Source organism: Triturus cristatus, chromosome 9 (assembly GCF_964204655.1).
Source record: "Triturus cristatus chromosome 9, aTriCri1.1, whole genome shotgun sequence".
Taxonomy (NCBI): domain Eukaryota; kingdom Metazoa; phylum Chordata; class Amphibia; order Caudata; family Salamandridae; genus Triturus; species Triturus cristatus.
This window is the reverse complement of record NC_140592.1, coordinates 342,602,564-342,624,018: the sequence shown is the minus strand read 5'-3', so window position 1 is coordinate 342,624,018 and position 21,455 is coordinate 342,602,564. Positions and strand designations below refer to the sequence as shown.

Genomic DNA, 21,455 nt, shown 5'->3' with positions numbered 1-21,455 from the left:
AACAAAAGCTCCACAAGACAAAGAAACCTAATATGAATTGCACACTAGTTTTTGAATGTGGCTTGATTGGTCCAGTGCAACTGCAGCTCTCTCTCCTCATCCGGGCCAAAGCTTGTATTCACATCTGCGGAATAGTAACCTCGTCTTAGAGGGGTGTTTCGCAGTTGGCAGGCATTTGATGCAGATCAGGCTCTAGCAGAGCAGTCTGTTCAGCTTGGTCTCTATGTACTGTGATGGGCAGCGCCAAGGAAGACATTCTAGCTGAATGAGCCAATTTCTACTTCTGTGTCGGGGAGAATGGGAAAGGTACTAGTCGGTGATCTGTAGTACAGTGAATGTGTGGACCGACCACAGTATGAATAGATTGAGATGATGCAGGGCTGGAATTGGGTAGATTACCATATTCGTCACAGTTAGGACAAATTGTGAAGCTCCACAGTGAAATAGTATTAGGTGCATCTGTAAATTGCTTTGTGTCTTGGCTGTTTTACTTTGCCTTCTCCTGCAGGACCTTTACCTGCGGATGGCCTCTATATATAGAAGTATAGTGACTGTGTGGGGAATGGAAATGGCTGGACTTCCCACTGTCAGACACTGTCAATAATGATCTTGCTCTAGCTCAGGGACTAGTGCTTAATTTGAGCAGGTGGGGCCCACTATCACAAATTTTTGGTGACTGGTACTTACTTTTCCTCATCAGACTTTGACCGAGAGCAAGGGAGGAAAGCAAACACAAAAGGGGTGAAGGAGGAGGAAGCAAAAGATGAAAGAACAGAAATGGGGAGAGATGGGTGGAAAAAACCCACAAGAGTGAAATAAAGAGGCAGTGAGTGTTTGGTGGTGGATGAAAGTGGCATGAGGTGGAATCAAGACTATGCAACCTTGTACTTTGGCACCAGACCTTCAGTAGTGCCGGCCATGGGCTTCTAAGCAAAACTTAGGGTTCTGGCATATATTATTTGACAAATGGATCTCTTACATGGGCTCCTGCCTAGCTCCCTGTCCCCCTCGATATGGCTTCTTCCAGTTCTATTTTCATTTAGTAAAAGGACGAGTCTGTATCGCCAGTTTGGTTGCAAGCTTGGGAAGCTCTGGTTACAGCACCATCTCTCTGTTGTCCTGACTAGAGGTGATGTCACCTGCTGGCAAACATGAAGTCCCAGAGCTCCACACAAAGAACCTTTGTTTGCTCAGGTGTTAGAAACCAGAGTCCCATAAGCAAGTTGTATAGGAAGGGACTTCCCACCTGTTACCAATGGGAGTGTAGTGAGCATGCAGTTCACATGGAGTGGAGCTAAACACCACATGATTGTACAGTCAGTCCCAGCTCCTCCTCCCGTCTAACTTTCAAGTCAATAGAGCTGTATGCACACAGCCCTTCTATCAAAACTGCATAACACCTGCCAGCAGCGCGCATCAAGTAATATTTTACAATGCTTTCAATTTTTGTATTTTATTGTACGAATGGTAACTACCCTGTCTGAATTGTGTATTTGCGAAGGAGATGACCCAGTTTTCTCCCCACGTATTAAATAACCACCAAACGCACACTTACTATGCAGAAACATTTGACATAGTGTAACAAATTATAGAAATGGGACCAATTAATTGAAGAAAAAAATAAGTTTATACTTAAACTTGGTAATCGGCTGCCTACAAATAATCATTAAAGTAATTATTATAACATTTAACACAGAACTTTGTTGCCTCCCCTTTCTGTAACTTTGCTCCTTAACTCTTCCCTTCTTCTCTTACTCCTTCTCTAGCCAGTTTTCATCTACTTTTTCTTTACATTCACTTCTCTCCTCCCACGTCTTGGACCTTTCAATTCTCCTTTCTCTCTCCTTACCCCCTATCCCTTCTTTTTTCGTCTTGTACTGTTATTTGGTCCCTTCTTTGCCACAATAAGCCGACTTCTTCAGTTTTTAAATAGCAGAAGAACAGTTCCCCAACTTGGGACCTAATGTTGCTGGGTCTGCCCAGCAAGTCACATTTGACTCGGGTCGGTCTAGTTAGTACGGACCCCAGGCGTTTTGTAGTGGTGTACACTACACTTTACTTTTTAAGAGCTGGCACTTCAGTCCTGATGAGGACCGTCCACCAACCAAAGCGAGCCCAATGGCCCTTCTAAAGACCCACACCCTGATTTTCCAAGTAAGTAACACTTCCCACGTGGAATTATTGAGCCAGTAGGCTCTGGTTTGGGTAGGCTCGGTAAGGCACAGCCTCCGGAGCCCTACTCTTTGCATCTCGTTATCAGTGCGGGAATTCTTATGTTAGTTCGGAGGAAAACAAGCCTTGTGAAACCTCTCACATCAACCCCCTATTTCCTTGTAGTAGTTTCCTCCTATTTTTCACAATAAATGGCATTCCTTAGGCAGACAAAGAGCCTTGGATATGCCTTTCTTTGTTAAGCATTTATATTGTCAGGTTTGCTTTTCCAGATTCTATTAGAACCCTTTTCACCCCATACCTTTTTCTTCCTGCACCACCCTTGTCCTCACAATGATCCATTTTATTAATTTTTTGGTCTAACTTTAAGACCGCACATGCACTTCCTGTTGCAAATACCTTTTGTTCACCTACCGTGGGCTTAGAGAACGCCCATTACTGCTTGGCTTCATTGTCACTCTTTGGCTTGGTTTGAATGTGTTGGTGCGTGTGCTTCACTTCCTCTTCTTGGGTCTGTCCCTCCCCTGGAGTATGTCCCCATTACTTGTCCTTCTACTGCTCTATTTTGAGGCGCAATTTTTGATGGGATTAAGCACTTTACTGGAGTGTGTGTGTTCCTGCTGTCCAACGATTTTGCTTCACCACCCCCTCCGCTGTGCTTGCTGCCTGTGTGCTCCCCCCCTTCAGCTTATCCCACCACATTGTTTTCTTCACCTCGATGCTTCTCCACTACCTCTGCGTTGTGCACTCTAGTTTATTTGCACCCCCACGTTCCTATCTATTTGCCCCCTCTGTATTCTTTCCCCACACCCTTTGTGTGCCCCCACCAGTGCCCCCCCCCCCCACCCCCTTTTTTTGGTTTGTGCACCACCGCCTGTTGCTACCTCCTTCGTGCTGCTGTTGCTAGCTTCTCCCACTGTCAAAAGCCAACAGGTCCCAAAGGCGAGACCTATTAGCTTTGATAACTGCTGTTTTCTATGTTGGAGGTTTGGGGAGTGGGTTGATTAAAAAAATATATGTTTTAATGTATTTATTTTCTTCTGTCCAGACACTTTGTATACCTGCTTTAGATTCTTTCATCCCCTCTTACTGTTTATTTTTAAATCTAGCCTACTGGTTCTTTACCAGCCTCCAGGTAAAAAAAAAAAAAATACAAAAAAGACCTACTGGATAAAAATGAATGCATACTTCGAGGGTCTTTGGATTAACCCTCTTTTGGTCTGTTGAGCTGTCACTCACATTTTGCTTCTGTCAACCACTGGAGTCAAGCTAGCCTGGCTGATGAGGGGTGATGTCCTGAAACCGGTCCCAAGATGTTTGTTTCGGGTCCAGGGAGGACCTGGCTTGGCTGTTAGGGCTGTTCCCATGAGAAACAGGGTAAAACATTGATTTGCATAGGGCTGGGTGTAAACTGGAATCGCTTGGGGAGCAAATAAACATTGGATTTAGGCCAAGATCTCTGTACTGAGGTGAATGTTTGACATTTATCAGCATTCTGTCCATGAATTGTTCTTTTTGCATCTGTCAGCCACAGCATGCAGCATGGGACAATGGATCGGCCCACTTCAACCATTGACATTTTTGCACTTTTGTTTGACAGCATTTCAAGGAAAAGGGGGTTGTTGAGCGTTTTCACACAGCTTGTTTTCCTCTGAATTAACATAAGAATTCCTGCTTTGATAACTAGAAGCAAAGAGAAGGGACTCGGAGGCTATGTACCTTACCGAGCCTACCCAAACTAGAGCCTGGTGGCTCAAGAATTCAACGTGGGAAGTGTCACTGACTTGGAAAATCAGGGTGTGGGCCTTTAGAAGGGCCATTGGGCTCACTTTGGTTGGTGGACGGTCGTTATCAGGACTGATGTGCCTGCTCTTAAAAAGGAAAGTCTAGTGTGAACCACTACAAAAAAGCAAGGATCATATTGTGAATTTTCCCAAACAGAAGTGAACTTCTGTACCAGGGCTCGTGGGGCCATGCTATACTTAGCTGGAATGTTTCCCTCCTTTTATTTTTTTAGTGCTCATTGTGTGTTTGAGCTATGCTTTCAGGTCACAGTAATTAAAAGCCAGTAATAAGTTTTCTTTGTGTGGGTAAGTATCCTGTTTTCTGGTGATGACGGTGATGTTCATTAGGACTAAAAAAAGGTTTCTATACCTGTGCTAATGACACCTGCCTGCTCAAACACCTGCACTGCTCTGTTAAAAGTATATGCACCAGATAATTTTTTTTTTGCGTTTTTTAATTTCAATTATATGGCTACTGCGTTTAGGCGGTGCAATTTTTTTTTTCCCCTTAATTTTATTTTTGCGACATTTGCATGACTATTATTTAGGCAATAAGAGAAGTTAGTTTTGGGGTGCACAATCTAAGAATTCAGTATTATTTGTTCGTGTCAGTGCTACTTGTGGCTGCTTAATCTCCCAGGCCCCCTCTGTTAGTGACCAATTATCTTGTAAGTTTTAAATGACAGGTTGTTATTGGGCGAAACAGGTGGCCAGTGTTGCCAAAGTGCTGGTCTGTTCCCGGTAGCTGTCTCTCAGCAGAGAGGGGAAGTTTGCTTGTTGGCAGCCCTCCATTCCCTTCTGGCAGAAATCATCTACCCTGGTTCTTCAAGTGAGAGACAGCTGGGCGTCCGTGAGAAGGATGTGTAAAGATGGACCGGTGGGGCAAGAGAGAAAGTTAAAGCGCAGAAAAACGAGGTGGAGCAAATGAAGGGAAAGAAGAAGCATTTGGAAAAAAGAGTTATGGGTGCACTGCCCATGATCAGGCTGGTTATAGTGCCTGAAAGGCAGTGTGCCTGGAAACGGGACCAAAGGGCAAAGAGGTGGTTGTTCACGGGGGTAAAGCAAGTGTGCCAGGCGGCGATGGACCAGAAGTGGGGTACGTGGGAAGGAGTTGGGACACAGGGCCATAAAGGCAGGTTAGTGTTGTGGACAGAGGCGGGCTTTGATGGGAGGGAAGAGAGATGGGTGAACGGGGAGGGATTGGTGAACAAATGGGAAAAGAGAAAATGGAGGACGAAGGAATGGCGAGAGATGTGGGTCACATGAGGGGTGCATGTCGATGAAACCCAGCAGTTGGAAATGAGGCAGAAGGATGGGGAGCCAATGTGAGGCAAGGTAGACACGTTGGGACTTGCAGAGACCAAGGCCTCGTGAGAGATGTTTGGGTGTGCGAGAGGTAGACATGGTGAGTACGGGACATGATAGATGGAAATGTGAAAAATGTCTGGGAGGGATGGCATCCAATGAGAACCCAATGGGACGAATGATTGGAGGGGGAACCTTTGACAGCCCCTCCCTGGATGGATATTGAGTTTGGATCGGTAGTTGGGTGATGAAGAGGGATTTTAGAAGACTTGGGATGAGGGTGGCCTTGGAGAAGAGGTATAGAGTTTGGCTTGCTCATGGAGGGGGAGTCCGTAAGAGGTGTTATGCACTGCTTCCTTCGAATGGGCAGGTAGTGAGTACCTGCACTCCTTGAATTTACAAGGGAGAGTACCAGCACTGCTCACGTGTAATGGGGGTGTTGATTACCTACACTTCCAGCAGGGGTGCGTTCTCCCCGGAATTGCCACAGGGGGGGTTGGCCTGTGCCTCTGCATGCTGTTACGGGACTCGCCGCTTGGAGCGGCCGAACCTCCATGCCTGAATCCGGGAGAGTTAATCCCTGGCCTGGGAAGGCCCGGCATCCTGAGGAAGTGCGCAGGGTGGGACCGGCAACCACTCTCAGAACACCGGCAGGAAAGGGCGCCCCTCCGCCCGGGGCCGAGGGCGGGCGTCCAGCCAGCGCTCTCCGCAGCACTCAGAAGGGAACGAGCCCTGTCCCTGGACAGTCTGTTCTGGGAAAAGACCCACCTCCCCTTCCCTTTGACTTATGTGCCTCGTCCTTGGGATCCGCAGGGTACCGGGACACCGAGGGGGAGGGGGGAGCGAGAGAGTGCGTGTGGGTGGGAACGATGCAAAGAACCGAGCAGAAGTAAAATCAAGTGTAAACAGAAAAGGCGCTACACATAAGAGGTGCAGGCTTCGAGACACTTGTCAAACTACGAGAAAGGAATGGCGTGCAGTTAGGAAAACCCCACAGCTGATGAAATTGCCATGCAGCCTAAAGTTAAAAACATACCGGCAGGCTTGCGGCCAACGGCTTGGACGAGTCTTCCCAAGTGCCACGTACGCGTGGGCTCTGCCCGTTGTTAAAATAACACTTTCGCGTTGGTTCATTTACAATGACCGCTTTCTACTTTATCGTTGTCAAAAGGTTTTCACCCAGCATATGTTTTTCTACTTTCGTTGGTTATAACGCTGAACTGTTTTGTCGGTCACTACACTTGAGTATAGGAGTCAGAGGCGCAACTAGAGCCAAATTTCGGGGGAGGGGGGGGGGCTGAATGTTTAAACAATAGGCAGAGTGGAGCTGCAGGGGCTCTTAGAAGGGGTGAAACAACAGCAAGGCCTCATTAATATGCAAATGGTCTTTTAAAGAGCTGTGAAGTGCTGGGGTGCGGCTGTGTGTGTACCCGAGAGGCTGTCTCATCCCGGGCTGTCACACACACGGGGGAGGGTGGCTGAAGCCCTTTGAGTCCAATGGGTGTTGCGCGCCTGATAGGAGTCCCTAACAGACATTAATAGCAGCTGCCCCATGCTTTATTTATCTCACGTACTGATCGATGCAGTACTATTGCAATGAGACAAGCAGGCGCCTGATGCAAGTCTGTAGAGGACAAGGAAGGTCATCCCATAACTGCAGGCTGCGAGGCAGTTCCAAACAGAGTACCCAGGTGCACCGCCCCTCTGCTGCTTTATGAACCCCAGTGACATGGCTGCCCGCAGAGAGCTCCGCAAGCAGAGTCCGAACAAGCCTTGGCCACTCTGAGCATCACTCCAGACAATGTTCGAGATCAAAGGACTGCAGGTAGACCACTTCATGCTAACGAGTGGTCCCTCTTCCTCTCCTTGGTGAGGTGTCAGACTGTGCTAAAGAAATCACCAACATTTCCCCCTCATGTACAGTAGAACGGCCCTACTGTGGACTGAGCAAGGGTGTCTTGCGCTTTCTTCGGTTATTGATAGGAATGGAACACCACTTCTGTGCTAGGCATAAACAGCAGGTTTTCACACGCACAAATGCTGTGACATGGCGATGCTAGACTGGTAGCAGAATGCTTGCTTTATAAACATGCAAAACAGCCATTTCCCACTCTCCAAGTGGCCGATCCACAGAGCCATAGACTGGTAAACTTATGTACTCGTGTATTATGCATGTGTCCATGCATCCTGCTGCTGCAGTGTATAAGGTGACTACGAAGTTTAAGAGCTTATGTGTAACGTGCTTCGAAGTCCCCATTGCCAACACGTTGTATTCTAAACGGATCTACGTTTTGTAAGTGGTGCTACCATCTTATTCCAGCATGCTGCGGGCAACCATTAAAATGCATGCATTTCAAGCAAGTCCTTTGCTTTCACGACCCGCTTGATAAGTCTGGTGCTCCTCTTTAAAAATATAATATTTAGGATAAAAATGGACTACATTTATACCGATGTTATTGCAATACAGTTGCCAAGGGCGTCTTAGGTCACAAACTGTCAGGCAAGATGGCCGTGCTGATAAAGGAACCATTAACCACTGAAGAGGCAGTCTGTGTGATATCTTGAGCCTGGGGCAATTAGATCAGCACCGTCTTCAGATATGAAGTTCTTCGCAATGCCGAGGGTTTCATTGCATGAATATATGATTGTACCATTGACTTCCTGCGCTCATGGTCTTGTGGTAGAGCCTAAAGTCCTGAAATGTCACATGCTACTCCATTTGCAAAGTCACATGAAGAATTTTAACAGTTCACACGGGTGATCTCATTGTAGAATGGTTACGTTACATCACCCCCGGCACCCCTTATAGTTGACTGTGACTTGATGAAAGCAGATAAATGAGGAGTATTCCTTTTCCAAATGGATGAATGCTCAGTGTGTAGGCTAAAGCTGTCTCAAATTATTTTTTATGTTGGTAGCACTGATTCCAGGGTTGTTCGTGTGCTGGGCTGCAATTCCCTGTGACTGGACAGAGTTTTGATTCTGCAACTAGACATGGTCTCCTACCACAGTTTAACTTTTTGTGAAGGTACCGTCTGACTCGCAGTCATATCAGATGTCAGCAGGGAGTACTTAACTCGCTGAGCCCCCATGTTAGAAGAAAATATAAGTTTTGATTATAGAAATGGCAGTATCAACAGCTTCCCCTTGCCTTGAGTTGCTGCGATATAAGTAGTTAATCAGCAAAATTGCTCCAGAGTGAGTTGGCATACCAGAAGCTACTTTGTGATTGCTTGTGACACTATAAGAAATGCGCCATAAATACATATAGTGGTTTTAAATCGGTGAGTAAGAAAGAGGACTGAAATGAAGCATGGGACTGAACACCACCTTTCTTTAGGGGGAATCACATTTTATATTTTATTTTTGGAACTATGCATTGTAACAACCGGCCGTGGATGTGGCTCCATGGAGTGTGCTGACTTTGAGTGATCTATATACACCCGTTCTTGGTAACGCACACACGCCACATTGCTTTGATATGTGATTTAGAATTTTTAGGCTAAAAATATTACTTAGTGATGGGAAAATGACCTCTGTCAAATGAAGTCCTGAGCCTGTTCTTGCAAGACGCTGTAAGCAGACACGCATTTCAAATCAAAGCAGTAGTTGGATAAAGTGAATATTGTGCATTACTAGAAGTGATGCTTTCTTCATTGTTCCCTGATTAGGTCTCGGCTTCACATCTGAGTCACAAAAAATGAAAGAAAAAAACAACTGTTAGGAGCCATTAGTTCAGTAATGTATGGGTACCTTTTTGCTCACAGGTATTTGTGGGCAGAATTAATATTTTCCAAATTCTTCCTAAGCATGTAGCTCAGAGCGACTATTTTTTTTTTCTTTACATCTCCAGAGTATTAAAAACTCACTGTTCCTGAAAGGTAAGAACCTTGCAGAACTGTCAGAGGTATTCAAACCCCCACCAATAGATTTTTTTATTTTTTATACTAAACTTATGGTCTAGTACAAATGGGGGGTTTTCACGATGTTTTTTTTTGTTCATCATTCAGTGTTTTGTGGTAGCACTTATTGCCAATCCCATTTCAACGAATTTTGGATCTGATTCAAATGAATGTAAACAATAGTTCACAGCTAGATCCACTTTTGGAAGTTTATACTCCTAACATTGTATTAAAATTGGGTTTGAAGGATGTCCCTCCCCAAAAATGAGGCACTAAAAAACATAGAGCCAGAATTTATGATATACATCTTCACATTTTATATAGAAGGAAACACATTTTGGACTCTACGATACGTTTCCATCAACCCAGCGGTCAAATTACATATAATTCAAATGAAAATAATACACCATCTGACAGTGTAATATTGGACTCAACATATTAGTTGAGATGTCTAATCTAGATGGGGTTTTATGAATTAAAACTGTTTTTGCCTTTGTGTGTAATTGGTTCACTTGCGGATTATCACCATATTTAGACAAAAACAAGCTCGGGACAAATTTCTGATTTCCTGCTTTATTCTGCTGACCCAAAGAAACTCTGGGCTGAAAATCAGTATCCGGGTTTGGAGCGCTGTCTCACTATTTAGAAATTCCAGTTTTAAAATGTGCTCTTAGTTTCTCCTATATGGGTAACCTCGTCAGATCCCCAGAATTGCTTCTTTGATTGTAGTACTGAAATCTTTTACACTGATTCAGATCTGTTAAACCTCTTAGCAAGGCGGATGTCACAAGATGAGGTGGTACCGGCTGTGACAGATGGGGGTATAAGTAAGAATGGTGCAGCTTTTATATTTATACACTTTTGTATTTTTTCAGACATACACAATAGCTCTTGTGTAGGGCAGCATTTTTCATGTTGCAGCTAGGAGTTTTCCCTGAGAACATAAGTGGTAGCTGCATGTGGCAACTGCTGCTGCGTAACCACTACCTGGGCCCCTGGGCTTTGGAATGATGTCAGCACAGAAAGGAATCCTGCATGGGTGGATTGTGGAAATGTTGAGTGTGTTGGTCTCTGGGTTTGCCCTGATCAGACAAAGCAGTTTCGCCCTAGCCATCAGGTAAGCACACCCATGCTTGCCTAATACTGGTGAAAGAGGTAGGAAAACCAGTGAACTGAGTCATAGATGGACGTTAGCCAAATGGATCGTCTCCAGACACGTGTTAATTTTTAAAAGTGGTCTACTGAAATGAACCCTTGTTACTGTTTAAAGTAGAACTGACAATCAGTACTTGCACTGCCATATCTGATTTTTAGTCTCCCATGGCTTTCATATCCAGCACTCTAGCCCTACATGATAAAGCGTTCGAGAAAGCTGACCAACGTTCACCTAGAAAAGTGGAGGGGAATTTCCGCTTCATACAATCACTCATTCAGCATGCTTTTTTGCCTGCTACCTCAAGGTCGCATTAGAGTTGTTTCGTTGGAAATGTCGCAATAAATAAACAAGCAATGGCAAAGGTAAAAAGTCTTGTCTTTGTGACCAATTGGCTTTTAAAACCAAAAAAAGGGAAAAAAGTCTGCAACGCAACCCAGTGTCATTAGGTCTCGGCTAGCGAAGGCTGCGCTTGCGCAGTCTCGCTCGCGAGATTTAATGACTTTGAGTGACTTTTAGAAGAGGGGCTTGCTCCCGCCCCTCTTCTCTCCTGTTCTCCATTGGCTGGCCTAGTAAATGCTGGCCAGCCATTGGAGAAGAGGTCCCGTCACTCCGATCCTGCCCCGTCCTTTTCGGATCGGGGGGCGTGTTTTTTGCGAGAAGTCTCAGGGAGGAGACAACAGCAAAACACGCCCCCCAATCCGAAAACGAGGCTGCGTTTCTCCGAGGCATATCTTCTCTGCCTCGGAGAAAGGCGGTGGTGTCCCGGCGTTGCTCCCTCACCTGATCGCCTTGTGTAGGACTTGTTCATTTTCTTTTCTGTCAGTCAAACGCTTCCTTATTCTCCCTAAATTCGGACTCGGGTCTCAGTCTTACTCACTCGCTCTCTGTCCTGACTCTGAGGCCCTAAACCCCCCCCTCCCTCTCCCCGTTTCCGGGAGTTCGGCGCGTGCTTCCTGTTTTCCGTGCTGTGTCAGTCTGACCCCACTCCCCTCCCCTCACCCCCATGTGAACACTCGGCTCTGGAGCAATCTCAAACTCAAAGGCAGCTATCAGCAACTTTTGTTCAAGCGTCACGTGACAGCCGGGGAAGGTATAAAATCATAGCAGCGGACTGAGCGAGCAGAGACTGAGGCTGCAGCTGGGAGCTTTGAGCGAGACAAGAGCATCGCATCCTACAGTGAGAGCAGTGACCCGCTGTCTGCAGTGACCTGGAAACACTAGTGTGAACACTGGCCAAGGAAGTCTGTAGTTAGCAGCCTGCAGTGACCAGAACCGTCTGCGGCGAGAGAAGGGAACCGACCAGAGAGCACGTGAATAGGTGATCGCGACCGCCCGGAGAGTTTGCCACTGGAGAGAAAGAGACGGCTGTCGACATGACCACCACACAGAGCCCCCGCACTCACAGGTGAGTGACAATGAGCGAAAGCCAAGACGGCACTCACTCTTCACTCTAAATCGGCCCTCCTGACCCCTTCCTTCCACGCCTAACGCTTTCCTTTGTCTTTTTTTTAATCATCACGCTTCTTTGTTAGTAGAGACGCCCTTCCCTGGTAAGTGTCCTGACCTCGTAGCAGGGCATCCATTGCGTTTGCCCTAGCTCTGGTCTATACAATGCATGATGAGGGGCAGTTGTTACTAGGCTGTCTGTGGTATATTGTCAATCCGTGATTGAAGGAGATGTGATGGGCGATGTAGAACCCGAGCTACTTGGTAGAATGACGTCAGCAAAGGGGTCCATCCTTCCTGGTCGGTCGCAGACTGCCCTGTCTGCGTGTGGGCGGTAGTGTCGCATCTCATGCAGCGTTAGGATGTAGACTCATTAGAGGTACATGAACCATCGCCTTTGAAGTGCACGCGGGGGGTGGGGCTTAGTATCACAAGCAGCCTCGCAGAGCACGTGCACTAGGGACAGTGCTACATGCACGCTCCAGAGGACAGTATAATTTCAGACGGGGCCTCACACTTCACGCACCAAAGCACAGTGTAGTAACACAAGCAGCCTCGCAGAGCACGTGCACTAGGGACAGTGTAACACTACATGCTCCCTCACAGTGTACACGCTCCAGAGGACAGTATAATTTCAGACGGGGCCTCACACTTAACGCACAGTGTAGTATCACAACCAGCCTCGCAGAGCACGTGCACTAGGGACAGTGTAACACTACATGCTCCCTCGCAGTGTACACGCTCCATAGGACAGTATCATTTCAGACGTGGCCTCACACTTCACGCACCAACGCACAGTGTAGTATCACAAGCAGCCTCGCAGAGCACGTGCACTAGGGACAATGTAACACTACATGCTCCCTCACAGTGTACACGCTCCAGAGGACAGTATCATTTCAGACGTGGCCTCACACTTCACGCACCAACGCACAGTGTAGTATCACAAGCAGCCTCGCAGAGCACGTGCACTAGGGACAGTGTAACACTACATGCTCCCTCACAGTGTCTACGCCCCAGAGGACAGTATCATTTCAGACGGGGCGTCGCACTTCACGCACCAAAGCATAGTGTAGTATCTCAAGCTGCCTCCCAGGTAACAGCACTAAAGGACAGTGAAATATCACGTGCACGTTCCAAAAATGTATGTAAATGTGTCAAAGGACAGTGTAGTGTCACGTGCTGTCTCACAGGCTACGTGCACCAGAGGCAGTGAAATATCACCAACACGCAGCCTCACAGTGTCCATGCACCCTCAGTGTGTATGCACCTGAGGCCAGTCTAACACCACAAACATGCTGGCAGTACAGTTTCACCAGGGGGCAGTGTCATATCCCGCGCAGACTTGCAGTGTGTGTACATGCACCCGGAAGCAGTGTAGCATCACATGCTACCCCAGTGAATACATGCACTAGGGACTTTGTAATAGAACACACAGCCTCACGTGGCTTGTGCATTAAGGGACACTAACACCACATTCAGGTGTACAATGCATATGCATAAGGGAGCGGTGTATTATAACGCACCTGGTGCTCATGTAAAGCCAGTGCTTAATTTGTGCCGGTGCTTAGCACCGGCACTAATTTCTTAGGGCCGGGTCTACAAAGTACATTTCATGCAATCATGACGTATGCTCTGTAGTGTGAGTTAACGGTCTCTCTCTGCATACAGACCACCAGAAACGGCTGTTGAGGTGATGTGACGTCCCTGCCTCCGCTGAGCATAATTAACTAACATTCTAACACAGGCAGCAATTAAATTATCCCGGGTGCACTACGGCCGCAACCAATTAACTGCTGTAGTCTTGCTTAATTAATTATTAGCGTGGCCCCGGGCGTCGTCCCTCCTTGACGTTGAATCGTCAAGTTTTAGGGTTTTTTCCCGGGTCGGCCTGACCAATGCAGATCAAGATTCCGACTTTTTGCCCGCCCCAGCGTACTGCGCAGCTGCAGCGCCAGTCATTCGAAGAAGCAACTGCGTGTCAAGCATCAGCAGGCATATAACTAAACAAGCATTTACAATGCAATGGTCTCGGCATTGGTAAAGTTAGAGCTATTGGCATTGCTCATGACATTATTTTTGTTTATGTTTTTGTTTTTAAAACATTTAAAGAAACGGCATTGTCATGAGCAATGCCAATAGCTCTAACTTTAACAATGCCGAGACCGTTGCATTGTAAATGCTTGTTTTTATTGTTGCATGCGCAAAGCATGCAAATGTCTACAAAATGATGCACATTCTTTTTCTCCTTGTTTTTGCCGATCTGAGTTTGGTTAAAAGAAGCAAAAAAAGTAGGGCGCATAGGGGAAGCAACACAGGAGTAGACCATGAAGGCAGGCTGGGAGAGGACTGTTAAACAGAGGGCTGGGAGGTGGAGTTCGAAGTAACACATGGGGAGGGTAGGGTCTAAGCAATATTGAGGGAAGGCATGCGGGGTGCAAAGTAACAGATAGCGAAGCAACATGGAGGATTGGGCGTTAGAAGCAACACTGAGGAAGAGAACATGTGGGATACTGCAGCAAAAGACATCCACACTAGTAGAGTGTTTAAAAAAAAAAAAAAAAAAGCAGAGCCCAATTAGGAAAGCAGTGGAAGAACACCAGTATTTTGTCTGCGACTCAGGGGAGAGACACACAAAAGAAGCAGAAGTGAATGCTGCACTCACCAGCATATGCAAATCAAGCAAATGAGTAACAAACAAACCAACCAGTGGTAAGCAATGGGCGGCCTCTAAGCCCCCTGCCAGTAACAAAATGTATTTTGCTAGTGGCAGCACATACGCTGTCTCAGGCAAGACCTAAAAAAGGACCAGACTGGTCATGCTAAAACACTTCACATGCTTTCTTCTAATCACTTTTACTAGGGCGTCTCAAATTTTTTTTGTTTATTTTTCAAAGATTTCTTTTGAATGCCAATAAGTTTTATTACCCTCTCTCCTATCATGTTCTTACCCGCAGAGAGTTCTGACTTTTAGAGGATGATACTGCTCTTTGAATGTTGAATTTTTACCCTCACAAGGTCGGTGCAGAATATGATGCTTTTCCACAGAAATTACATCATGTTGACAAAAATACCATCCACAATTATTTGCTACATCCAAATCCTCCATACCGATTTGTTGGAGCCTCAGTAATTTGTTGGAGCTAGCTTCTTGGGATTCCCAAGCCATTTGACTTGACCCCGGCCAGGAGCCCCATGTCTAGCGTCTAGACGCAATTAAGACTTGCAGATTTACGAACTGTATTATGAAATCTGGCAGTTAAATTGTCTAGTCTCCTAGTGAGAAGGATACATTCTCACTTAGTGGGTACCCTGTGTTTTCTTTTGTACTTCGATTGTGACGCAGGTCGTTTGTTTCATCAGAACTTCGGTTCAGCCAGAATAGCTACATGCAGACAGCAGTGGTTAGAGCAAACATCTTTAAGCGACCTGGCCACATAAGAATTCACAACTGTACACTGCCTCTTAAGTGCATATGGGCTCATGTAGATTTGCTCATATAAACCGACTTACCTAGCCTGTCTTTCCCTTAGCCTGACCAATCATTATAGACCCTGAGCCCTTTGGGAAAGCCCTTGATTTCTCCATATGTCAGTCTAACGTCCCAATGTTCAGGCGTGTTTGTGTTCCTGTAGCTGCAAAATATTTAAACCTGGTAGGGTGCTCATGGTACCGAGTTCAAATGCCTTGTCTCCTTCTGCAGGATGAAAAGGTGGAGCGCGAGCAGCCGGTGCTGTCCCGGAGTGAAATTGAACACAAGATAAAGGAGTACAACGGGCAGATGAAGAGCAACTTGTTCATGAGTCTGGTGAGTGCGGCGGCGCGGGTGCTAGTCGTATGGGCGGGAAGCTGGGAGTCGTGAGTGTGAGTGATTTGAGTTCTGGCAGGAGCTAAGGAGGTGACCATGGGTGAGCTTGTTGTATGGGTGAGCTCCAGGGATCTCTCCGAGGGGAGGTGATGTCCTAGAGAAGCTATGAAGGGGGTGATTTCATTGGCTGATCCTTGAGGGCTGTGACCTCCTAGGAGGAGATCTCTAAAAATAGAGGGGGGAAAAACTGAACTGGCAGTTAAAGACCGAGGGAGCTGCAGGCAGGCATCGATTTTGCTGATCCAGACATGCTCGTAGTTTCCCCACACTTGCAGAGATGGCGGGAGACCTAGATTGAGATTCACTTTTTCTGCATGGCTGGGACAGCGGCTCATGAAGCGCATTTCGAGGTGTGTGTGTGTGTGTGTGTGTGTGTGTGTGTGTTGCTCACCCCATTTAACTAATGCACTGGAGGTGATCTTGCCTGATGCAACCTCGCACCTCTGCTCTCCATTCAATAGTACTCGCAGCTGTGTAGTATAGTACTTCTTTAAGTTAGTAGAACTTTAGAGTGTAAGAGCGTCATGACGTTATATGGAATGGATATTTAAGATGGAATGTAGAATGTAGGTGGGCAGATGAAACAAGAAGAGTTGTGACCAGCACCCTTGTATTTTACCTCTTTACAACTTTAATAAATCTTTATTAATGTGCACCAAGTGTTGGAGGATTCACTACAAATTTGGCGACAGGATGAGTACACGGTGTCTACGATCGTGAAGTGACAATTGCCACAAGAAGCGGAATCAGATTTTGACGGTTAACATCCAGAAATCTCCACGATCAAGACTTCGATGGCGAATATGTCACTCTACGCGGCACTGCACAGTTCGCACGACGAAGAAGCAAGTAATTAATATAAAGAAGGTGAGCCACAAAGTGTTCAGTGCTTACCGTTAACTGTGCCTAATTTGAATCCTGCACGTGAACCTTCGAGATCAGCGCGTTCATCTTACCCGGTGAGTGTGACGCGAGGAGGTTTATTTAGCGTTCCAATGCCCCAACGTCAGCGCGTCCTATTGCCTTAACGTCATGCGTGGAGCCAGGCATTTGATCAACACTGACGTGCCAACGTAACGCGCAAAGGGCAAAACACCACAGCGGCCATCTTGATTAATAACGTTACCATAACAACGCGTTTACGAGGCGCTGGAAGCATCGGAACAATTTGTTTTTCTTGTGTTTTGTGAAGGCGAACACGAAGATGTTTACAAGTAAGACGGAATATTATTCCTAACGTACATTTCAAGGGGTTTTTTTTAGAATACAAGGGTGTTTGGTTAATTTTACACGTTGTGGAACGTTTATAAAAAAAAAAAAAAGGAAACCTTTTTGAAGATTGTACCCGGAACACATTCAAATTAATCGCAAGTTCCACGAGCCAACTTTCAACATGCCTATGGCGGCTAATACAGCCACTGCTAGCCTGGAGCCTGTCATCACCTCAAATCCCATGCACATCAACTCGCCTAGAGAATTTCTCACTGTACCAGGAGATCCACCAGTTCCTTGGACAGACTGGAAAGAGTACTTTATAAATTATATTGCGAACATGGAAGACTCTAATGGCGTATTTTCACCTGAAAGAAAGAAAAGGATGTTATTGTATAGTTTAGGACCTGAGGGTTTGAGAATATACAATGAGAATCAAAAGCAAGAGAGGGAAGGTGGAGATATAGACGTTTTCAAAGCAGCAATTGTTGATTTAGATGAATATTTTTCTCCCACTGTATGTATTGCTGTAACCAGGCATAGTTTCTTCCAAAGGAAACAGGAGAAACACGAGAGTGTTGAGGAATATGTTTCTGCCCTAAAGAAAATTGCAAGCAAATGCAAATTTGCTCAATTACATGACGAATTGATTAGAGATCAAATCGTCATGTACGCAAAAAATAAGGCGTTACAACACAAATTGTGGGTTGAAGGCGAAAGCAGTCTCAAAGACATTATAGTAATGGTTAAAGCAGAACTTTCCGAAAGATGTGCAAAAGTGAGTTTATCGGTTGAGAAAAAAGACACCGAAGTAGTAAATAAAATTTCGGAGGGTAAAACAGTTCAAAAATCTTACAGAGATCCCAAAACTGAAGTTAAAAAGAAAGATAGGTTTGAACAAAGGAAGTATGGGAATGTAATTTGTTACAGATGTGGTAGTGGTCTTCATGCGGCAAATTTTGATAGATGCCCTGCAAGATCCGCTAAATGTCTGGAATGTGGTATTGTCGGTCATTTTGCAAAAGCCTGCCGGAGAAGGCCCAAAAAGAAAAGCAAGAGCAAAGTTGCTTGTATACACGATTCTGAACAATATGATGATTCAGCATCTTCAGACGAAGAGCTTCAAATTCAATTAAAAAAAAAAAATGTTGTGTTAAACATTACTGATGATTGTTCCTCTAAACCTATATGCACAATGTCACTGGGTGGAGTTGATGTCCAGTTAGCTGCCGACTCGGGGTCTCCATACACAATTGTAAACAAACATGTATGGGAAGAATTGTTTGTTTCCCACATTGGAACAAATTTGGAGCCAAGTGACATTGCCCCAGAAAGCTACACTGGGGAAAAAATTGATATACTAGGTTTCAGAGTTTTGATCTTTAGATACAAGGGAAGACATGCTACTGGAAAATTATATGTTTCCAAGGATGGACCTTCCGTTTTGGGGTGGAGGGATCAGAAAAACCTCAATATTATACTTGACCCGAACAGTAAAGAGCAGGTATTGGTAGCCTGTGAAAGTGAACACACAAAAATGGGTGTTGGAAGACTTTCCAAAGGTCTTTTCATCCCAGATGGGGGAACTTAAAGGTTTCACACACAAAATCATTTTAAAAAATGGAGCGGTACCCAAAATACACAAGGCTCGGAATATACCGTTCATTGTTAGGGAAGAGGTGAAACAAGAGCTGGAAAAATTACTAGAGAATGGGGTTATTGAAAGAGTGGAGGCTGCTGAATGGGTTTCTCCATTGGTCGTTGCTCGCAAGGCCAATGGAAAGGCCCGTTTATGTGTTGATTTGAGATATTTGAATAATAATATTTTAGTCGACCAATTTCCACTCCCCAGAATTGATGAAATGTTATCCCTCACCCGTGGTGCTAAAGTATTTTCTACCCTAGATCTATCGGCTGCCTACCATCAGGTGGTGCTTGATCCTGATAGTAGACATCTGACTACGTTTTGTACCCCTTTTGGTTGTTTTAGATTTACACGAATGCCATTCGGGTTAGCATCAGCAGCGGCCGTTTTTCAAAGATTGATGTCTAACTTACTAGGTCATATACCAGAGGTAATTTTCTTTCAGGATGACATTTTAATCATGGGTAAAGACAAACTCCATCATGATTCTAAGTTGAGACAGGTGTTAAAAATATTAGAGTCAAATGGACTAGTCGCTGAAGGTAGTAAATGCAAATTTGCGGAAAGTAAAGTCACTTATTTAGGACATGAGATTTGTGATTCTGGCATTAAACCCAAACAAAAACTAGTTGAAGCCATCACTAATTCGCCGGCACCCAAATCCAAGGATGATCTTAGATCATTCTTAGGATTAGCTGAATATTATTCAAAATTTGTCAACCATTTTTCACATAAAACTTTTGAAATGCGACAATTAATGAAAAACAAAACACCGTTCGTATGGAACACAGCCTGTCAGAAAGCGTTTTTAGAAATTAAACATGCTATTACAACTGCACCCACTTTGCAAGGTTTTGATCCTTTTGCTGAAACATTGGTAACTACGGACGCCAGTGGCACGGGACTTGGGGGTGTTCTCTCCCAAGTGACAAAGCAGGGTGTAGAAGTTGTAATATCGTTTGCCTCACGGTCTTTGTCTCCTTGTGAAGAGAAATATTCGGTAATTGAGAGAGAGACGTTAGCTTGTGTGTGGGCAATGGAACACTTCAGAAAGTTTATTTGGGGTAAAAAATTCACACTTCGTTCGGACCACAAGCCGTTAACTAAACTTCTCACCACGGAGGGTCTTTGCAGAGCGTCAGCTAGAATAGCTAGGCTTTCCATGAGACTCCAAGATTTTGTATACGAAGTACAGTATGTGCCGGGTGTTAAAAACATCATAGCAGATTTTTTAAGTAGAATGTCTTTGCCACTTAAGGAAGTGGATCAAAGCAGCTGGAATGACTATTGTGTTGCAGGAGTTTTTTCAGAGTCTTGTGGGCTACACATTAATGAATGGAAGCATGAAGTGGATAAGGATCATTTACTCATAGAAGTTGCAAAGAAAATTTCTAATGGATGGTTAACTACAGACAAAAGTAATCCTCAACTCAGAGCGTTTTGGGAAGTAAGAGATGAGTTAAGTCTGGATGGTGAATTTGTCTGTCGAGGCGAAAGAATTATCCCTCCTGTGGGAATTAGACTAAAGATCATCACAGTAGGTCATGAGGGCCATCCAGGAGTATCTAGAACAAAAAAGAATATAAAAGCACTGTACTGGTGGCCTAAAATTGATTTAGATATCGAAAGACAGGTCCGGAATTGTGTAAATTGCGATGGCGCTGACAAAAGTCAGAAAACACTCAATCCTCCAATGTCATCCTTAGGATGTCCGAAACTACCTTGGGAGAATTTAGCCTTAGACATTATGGGTCCTATATTGTGGCAGGATGGGTTGTGCAAATATTTATTAGTACTAGTAGATCTGTTCTCCAGATGGATTGAAGTCAAGGTGGTAGAATCCATTAGTACTAATGTTGTAATCAAATTCCTGGATGAATGCTTTATCAGAGAGGGAGTACCTGCGACAATCCTAACTGACAACGGAGTACAATTTAAGTCAGAAGCAGTGAAACGTTTTATGTGTGCCACTGGCATAGAACAGAAATTCACGGCATTGTACCATCCCAGGGGAAATTCAGTGGTAGAAAGAGTAAACAGAGTAATTAAAGGGGCTTTACAAATGGCTAATAAAGGAAGAAAAAATTGGTATCTAGAACTAGATAAATTAATTTGGTCGTACAGAATTACTAAACATGACACTTGCGGTGAAAGCCCATTTGGGCTTATGAGAGGAAGATTTCCTTATTGCAATATTAACCCAACATGGATGGGTAGGAGTAAAAAATATGTGTGGGAATGCGATAGAGTAAGAGATTGCATCGTGAAGTCGCAAGAAAAGAACAAAATGTATTTTGATGCTAAACATGGTACTAAAGAGGTGTATTTGCATGTTGGACAATTAGTCAGGATAAAGGAGGGGAGAAAGGTGGGAAAACTCCAACCACGTTTTTCTGCACCCAGAAGAATTTCCAAAGTAATGCGGAACACAGTTATGCTAGAAGATGGTACTGTTCATCATATGAACAGGGTTGCAATTGCAAGAAGTCAACTCCATGACTTTAATGATGACATTGAAGAAAGAGGTATGGGTGATGACTTTTGGTGGTTAAGCCCAGAAGTGAGTTTGAATTCTAGTACTACTCATGATAGCTCACATAACAGCAACCCTAATAACAACACTCTTAGTAATGACATGGGTATGGAAATGTCGAATGAACAGTGTGGAGTTTCTGAACACCAAGCTGAGGGAATAAACCTTGAGCCGTCCCAGGGAAACTCTTGTACCAACTCTGATGGTGGGGTTCAATCCGAACAAACCAGTGATGTGGATAACAATCTTGTTGTCACTAGGTTTGGCAGAAGAGTTATAAAACCCAAAATGTTAAATGAATATGTATGCAGTAATTTAGAATGAAATTATTTTGTGTTCTTAAAGGTATAAAGTATGTACGGTATCAAGTTATGTCACGTGATAATAATATGCTTGTTTATAATTTATTTTATTGTTTTGATTTATTAAGAAAGA

The 21,455-nt window shown here is 44.8% G+C and overlaps 1 protein-coding gene across 1 annotated transcript in view; it reads left to right on the top strand.

Moving 5' to 3' along the window:
- The window catches only part of RASSF1 (Ras association domain family member 1), a 273,445-nt gene that overhangs the window by 243,650 nt on the left and 8,340 nt on the right, over positions 1 to 21,455 (top strand). The window contains exon 3 of the mRNA XM_085625104.1: positions 15,466 to 15,570. Coding sequence (XP_085481230.1) covers positions 15,466 to 15,570 — 105 coding nt within the window. The remainder of the gene's footprint in view (positions 1 to 15,465; positions 15,571 to 21,455) is intronic.